Raw genomic sequence first — 6227 nt, 5'->3', positions numbered from 1 at the left:
TACACACGGTGTTTGGTGTGAGATACCAGTGCCGATGGAGCCAGGGGCTGCGGGTTCGCTGCCGTTTGGGGCTCGTTCAGGGAAGAATTCCCTTCACTGCTAACAACGAATGAAAAAGCTCAAGGTAGAAAACTTCTGTTGACTCAATGACAACAGGCCGGGACAAGAGGTATAAATAGTCAGCCCCGCGCCCGCTGTGGACACAAAGGCAAACAGGATCATGCGGTATTTTGAAAATATTTTTAATATTTGCCACGTTTGTTGCCTGTGCTATTAATATAGACATTGAATTAGTAATAAATATTCAGCGGTTACAGAGTGCAGTCGCTCCTGTTCCTAATCGGTCGCAGCGAATGAAAGGAATCACCCTCACGCTCTGACTCCAGAGCGAGGCTCAGGAGGTTGCCCTGACAACAGCGATAAACCCAGAGTGAGGTTCAGGAGGTTGCCATGACAACAGCGATAAACCCAGAGCGAGGCTCAGGAGGTTGCCATGACAACAACGATCGCCAGGCTGGGCATTCTCTGGTGAGCACGAGTCCTGCAAACAGCAAAAGCGCCTCTTCTCACTTCCTGACGTCCCATGGGATGGCTTTAAAAGGAGAGAGAACACCACTTATCCTGTTACTCTTTTTTTTTTTTTTTTGCATAGGGAATGAACTCATTTTCTTTTAAAATGCAGCACTCGCTCCATGAAATGTCTCGATCGCCAGACACTGGCTTCTTGGACAAGATCAGAACTGGCGAGCCATGACAAGGCTCTGCAGAAGTTCATAAAAGTTGCGTCCGGATTTAAAATCAAACAGAAGGTTTTTTCTTTCCCCAAAGCATAGTTGTGATTCTAGACTATTCAGTAGAGAATTTCGGCCTGCAGGAGGCGCCCCCCGCGGGGCACACAGTGTTGGAGGATGGAGCACAGTGCTTCGCGTCCTTCCCTTCTGCTCCTCTGCAGGCACGCACGGCGAGGATGCGGGGATGCCGCACCTCTCGTGCCACGTCCACCTGCTGCCCAAGGAGAGGGGGACGGGGGCTAAAACGTGGTACATGGGTCACACAGTGCACTTTACAAACTAGCTCACTTCTGCTCACTCTCCTATAAAGTGCAACAAGACTACACACACAGAGACTTGTGCCTCAGTATTACGCAAGTCAGTAAAACAGATCGCCAGGAAAGAGTAGTGCAAACTCAACACGACGCAGCTCAGCATGCATCTCACGTGGCCCCAGAGAGGCCTCAGGGCTTTAAGTTCTTATGTTTTGTTCTTTCTCTCCTTTCCCCTTCACTTTTTAGAAGATTAATGGCAGGTTACTGTCATACGTAACCATGAAATAAAAACAATAAGTTAAAATCCTTTCCCCAGAAATAAGCATGTGCCACACAAGGAAATTCATGACGGAAGCTTGTGGAGAAACTGTCCGGCCTTTTCCTCACTCGGCTCAGCTCGGCCATGGGCACGCAAGGCACCCGTCTCTTGAAAACTCACGTTGTCCACAAGGCGAAGCAAAAGGGATCAGGGCAGTGGGGTCCCCTGCGGCTGGGCTGGCAGAAGCTGGCAAACCTCGGGCAGATCAGGTCTAGCCGGGCCCTGGTGAGACGTCTAGTAACCTTTGCGCTCTAAGAAAGAGTCCCGTGGGCGCCGCTCTCAGGTCCCTGGACAGCGTGGCCTGTGCTCGGTTCACAGTGACGTTCTGTCCAGTGCGTTCAGACAAGGGCAACCGGACAAGTTTTCCTGAACATAATTCACTAAGAGGCGGATTCCAGTGAGGTCCACGAGAGACCTTAGAAAGCACAGCCCGGGCCAGGCAGGCGGGGGGCTCAGGGTCGCAGGCCGCTCAGTCTGAGAACTGGAAGAGCGGCTCGGGGTGGCTGCCGTCGGCGGGCTGGCCGGGCTGCAGGGCCTTCGTGGGGGTGGTCTTCCCGTGCGAGTGGGAGGACGAGGAGTGGGAGCTCTCGCTGGAGCTGCTGCGCGTCTCCGTGCTGGTGCTCGTCTTCTTCATCTTCCTCCTCTTGGCCAGAGGGGCCTTGTCCACGTTCTGCAGGCAAAAGCCCTCTCTCTTGTACTTGTTAAAGGCCTAGGGGAGGAGAAAGGGAAAGGCCATGAAGGTCGGTCTTCCTGTCCTCTCCGCCCTTCTAAGGGACCACCAGAAGGCAGCTTCGGGCTGGCCGCCACAGCTCCCCGTGTACTGGGAAGAAAGCTCTTCATGCTGGGAGATCCAAGCCCACTGCAGGCGGGGTGCCGACACTGGTGGGGACACCGCTCCTGGGGGTCTGCCCAAGCAGGGACCTATACTTTCTCCTCCATGCTGGGGCTAGAGGTGGGGGCAGTTCTGAATAATGTCCTTTTTTTAGGCCATTAAGTTTGGGGACCTATGCTTTACTTCAAATCTGGTAAGCAGTCTGGCCGTCAAGCCTCGAAGACCTCATGGGAAGAAATTAGCTAGACCCAGTGAGAAACCACTGGCTGCGGGCTCACGGAGAGCCCTGGAGATCAACGAGACCCCCACCCCACTAGCTTTTCTGGTTCTGTGATTGAGATCTACAGTTCTGATCACAGTGTCCAGAGAGCAGAGCCCCCTGCCCTTCTGTAACTTGGGGGATCTCCCAACAGACAGGGCGAAACCTAGGCCTAGGGCCCACCCCCACCACATGCCCCCCAGGTGGCTTCCTGCTCAGGGCTGCTCCCTTTCCCTGCTCCACCTCTCTCAGCATCACAGGTCTAAAGAAGACTCAGGTAGCCTGGCCCTACCAAGTACTAGCACGTAGGCCTCCACCCCCCTCAACCCCACCTCAACGCAGCTCAGCGTAGACATTTTTACTTCTATTTGTTTCTTCGACAGAAGCAGTGATGTTTTTCCTTTTATCAGGGGCCGTGTGGCTTCCCTGTGACTCAGCTACTCCACAAGCAAATCCTCCTCACTGGTTTGCATTGGCTCTGCACATGTGTGCCCAATCTCACTCGCCCCACAAGCTACACTCAACACCTGCCTTCAGCATCGTCTCCCCATTCCTCCAGCTGCCACACCCCGTCTCTCTGACCAGTCCACAAACCCTCCTGGGCCTCTGTCTCCAGAACATACCGTACCACACACGCACACAGCTGGGGGCTTGGCTTCCACCTGTGCCTTACACCCGAATGCTTGCTTTTGGTGTCTAGAGAAAGCCTCAGGCTGCGTTGTACGTGTTAGTTTTCACCATGGCTGAACGTTTCCAATTGTTCCAACACTGCACTACTGTCCTCGTCGGCAAAGCCAACATGCAACACCAAGGCAGTCTTCTGTCCTCCCCCCGTCTGTTCACAAGATGAAGCGATTTATGAAAACCTACCTAAAGTGAAAAGGGCGTGCACTTCCGTAAGGACATACTAACGTATACCTGAGGACAGAGGACTGTCTGATCATGAACCTGAGATCAGAGCCTGCCACAGAAGGCTGCCTTCCCACAGGCAGAGCACAGGACCTGACAGGGAAGCCTGGCTCCTACAGGTGAAGGGTTAGGGTCCTTACATGGAAGGTGGCTTTCACACAGGTGTGCACAGCAGCTCCCGAGGACCCCAGGATGTCCGGTGTCATCAGAGGGTTGGAGGACAGCTGACTGCCGTCTTGAAGCCATTCGTTGTATCTCAGGCCAGACATTTTGAGCCTTTTGTTTGGATCGACGGTGAGGAGCCCTGTCCAAATAAACAATTCTGCCTTAGGATCTGTCCGGGTTCAAAGTCAACCTCAGACACAATCTCAATCGGTGCAGCACACGGGTGTGCACACGGTGCCAACCTCCTACAGAGATGAGGACAAGTGTGTCTACAGAGTGCCAGTGGCAAAGCCACAGCTTCTTGAGAGGCGGCAGGATGCGAACTGAAAGGGCCCGGGAAGCGCAGTGGCTCAGCAGCCCTCCGCTGCGAACTGAAAGGCTGGTGGTGGGGACCCACCAGCCACACCACGAGAGACGGAAGGGGCCCCTTCCGTACAGATCTACAGCCTCGGGAAGGCATGGGGCAGCAGCTCGACTCTGTCCTATGGGGTTGCTGTGCATTGGGGTAACTCAATAGTGGTGCTTTGGGGTTCTGGTAAGCTGAGTTTTCAACCAGGAGAGTACCACCCAAGATAAAGCTTCCCCCACTGGAGGCTGGGTGAGCTTGGGGTGATGAGTTTCCAGATCCACTGCCCTTCGGCACCAACATTTGCTGAGCTCCTCCTACGTGCCAGGCAGCAGGGGTATGCGGGTGGAGATGGGGAGGCGAGGAGCAAACACCAGCTTATCCCAACCCCAGGGGACAAGGGGGGCAGTGACCGCACTGGCAGCGAGTCACTGTGGGCCCAGAAGCCGAAGGAGGCTTCCCAAGGGGAACTCCTGGAGGGTGAGCAAAAGTTGGTGATACGAAGAGGGGCGCCCCCGGGATGGAGAAGGGCACTGTCCACGCAGGGCGGCCCTGAAGCTTGCCCACGTGCCGTTCCAGAATTCTGTCGTGGCAGACCAAGGGTGCGAGGGAGTCAAGGCAGGCAGGGGCGTGCTGTGTGGGGTTCTGGGTTTGAGTGCCCGCTCAGGAGCGTGGCTGGCAGCTGACAGACAGACTTCAATAGAAGAGAGACCCACCACATTTGGGTATGGGGTTCTTCTGCGGTGGGATGGGTGGGGCTGGGGGGGCTGGACCGCAGACTGCAGACTTGCAGGGAGAAGGATGGCCAGTGTGGCACCGGCCGAGTGAATGGAGCAGGCGGGGTGGGGGAGCAGAGAAAGGGCACACGGCGGTGGGAAAGGCTAGTCCTAAATGTGCTCAGATTTGAGATGCTGGTGCTTGCAATGTGGTACGATTCAGACATCCTCTTAAGAAGACAGTGCGATGGAAAGCACCCCAGGCACTTGTGGGGACACGGGACATCCTTGCATAATAACTGGGCTAGGAACTGGGCTAAACACAGGCCAGCAACTCAAAACCACCAGCTGCTGCTCCGTGGGAGAAAGAGGCAACTCTCTGTCCCGTAAACGAGTTACAGTCTGAGAAGCCACAGTGGCACTTCTACTGCGTCCTTCAGGGTCACTTTGAGAAGGACCCGAGGGCAGTACATCTGGGTTTTCCTTTTTCTTGTGCAATGGGTCTGATTTCAGTTCAATCACCACACCACGTAAGATGGACAGGTTTATTTTTTTCTTTTAATATACTTTCCACCCCCCCACAGTTTTATTGGCATATAATCCACATATACATTAAGAAGAATTGTAAAATTATCACCACAAATCCGTTTTAGAGCATTTTCTCCAATCTTGCTCTCATTGGGATTCGTTCCCCATTTCCCCCACCTCCCCTGCCAAACTGCGCCCCCAAGACGTACACGTCCTTGGGATTTTACCTTGAATCAAATCTTTAGCCTCCTGGGAGACGTTCTTCCAAGCTTCTCCTTCAAAGGAGAAGTCCCCCTTCTTAATTTTCTTCATGATGTCCACGGCGCTGGTGCACGCCAGGCTCTTTTCCTGAGACTGGAACGGGACCTGCCCCGACAGCATGGTGTACTGTCGGGAAGAGAAACGCCACAGCCAGCGTGAAGGTCAGCCCCGGCGCGCTCTGGTCCCCTATTACTAATTCCACTGGCATCACACACCCAATGCCCTAAACACCGTGGCTGACTTCAACAGGTGCTTTTCTTCTCTTCCCGGAGGCTAACACCGGGCAGCAGTGTGAACCCACCGGCTGCTCCGAGGGAGAAAGGCGAGGCTGTCAACTCCCGCAAAGCTTCACACCCTTGGAAACGCACAGGGGCAGCTCTGCGCTGTCCCACGGGGTTGGAAGAGTCAGACTGACTCGATGGCAGTGGAATTTGGGTTACTAAGGCAACCGACACGTTAAGAAACCCCACCTGTCAAGACAGTGTCACGCCTGAGTATGATATTAAAACGGAGTAACATTTTGAAAGCTATATTCAGAGTAAGAAGAATCTTGCCAACTCCCCCCCCCTCCACCCCCAAAAAGAGAGGGAATCTACCGCCTTCAGAAAGCAAGGACAGCGTGTTAATCGAAGATGGGAAGGCAGTAAAACCCCGTCATGATTTTTACCATCCATTTCCGTACAATTCCTCCCTCGGGACATAAAGCCATGGCTGAGCACCCCATAATTTCATTTTTCTTTTCTTTTGGCCGCCTGCTTCCGCCATTAGCCCCATTCTGATTTCCGTCCTCTCCCAATCCTGGGAGGGGCGGCTCAGCTAGTAACTGCCCGCGGTCCAGCTGGAGCGT

General features: G+C 54.2%; 1 protein-coding gene across 1 annotated transcript in view; it reads right to left on the bottom strand.

Annotated features, from left to right (window-relative positions):
- Nucleotides 1-226: 226 nt before the first annotated feature.
- The window catches only part of RPS6KA5 (ribosomal protein S6 kinase A5), a 132998-nt gene continuing 126997 nt past the window's right edge, over nucleotides 227-6227 (bottom strand). Inside the window, exons 14-16 of the mRNA XM_045288129.1 lie at nucleotides 5347-5530; nucleotides 3505-3668; nucleotides 227-2073 (exon numbers count right to left, since the gene is read on the bottom strand). Coding sequence (XP_045144064.1) covers nucleotides 1834-2073; nucleotides 3505-3668; nucleotides 5347-5530 — 588 coding nt within the window. The 3' untranslated portion in view covers nucleotides 227-1833. The remainder of the gene's footprint in view (nucleotides 2074-3504; nucleotides 3669-5346; nucleotides 5531-6227) is intronic.

The sequence above is a fragment of the Echinops telfairi genome, unplaced genomic scaffold (assembly GCF_000313985.2).
Source record: "Echinops telfairi isolate 266 unplaced genomic scaffold, ASM31398v2 ScPeMD7_18;HRSCAF=68, whole genome shotgun sequence".
In the NCBI taxonomy this organism is placed as follows: domain Eukaryota; kingdom Metazoa; phylum Chordata; class Mammalia; order Afrosoricida; family Tenrecidae; genus Echinops; species Echinops telfairi.
This window is presented reverse-complemented; position numbering and strand designations above follow the sequence as displayed.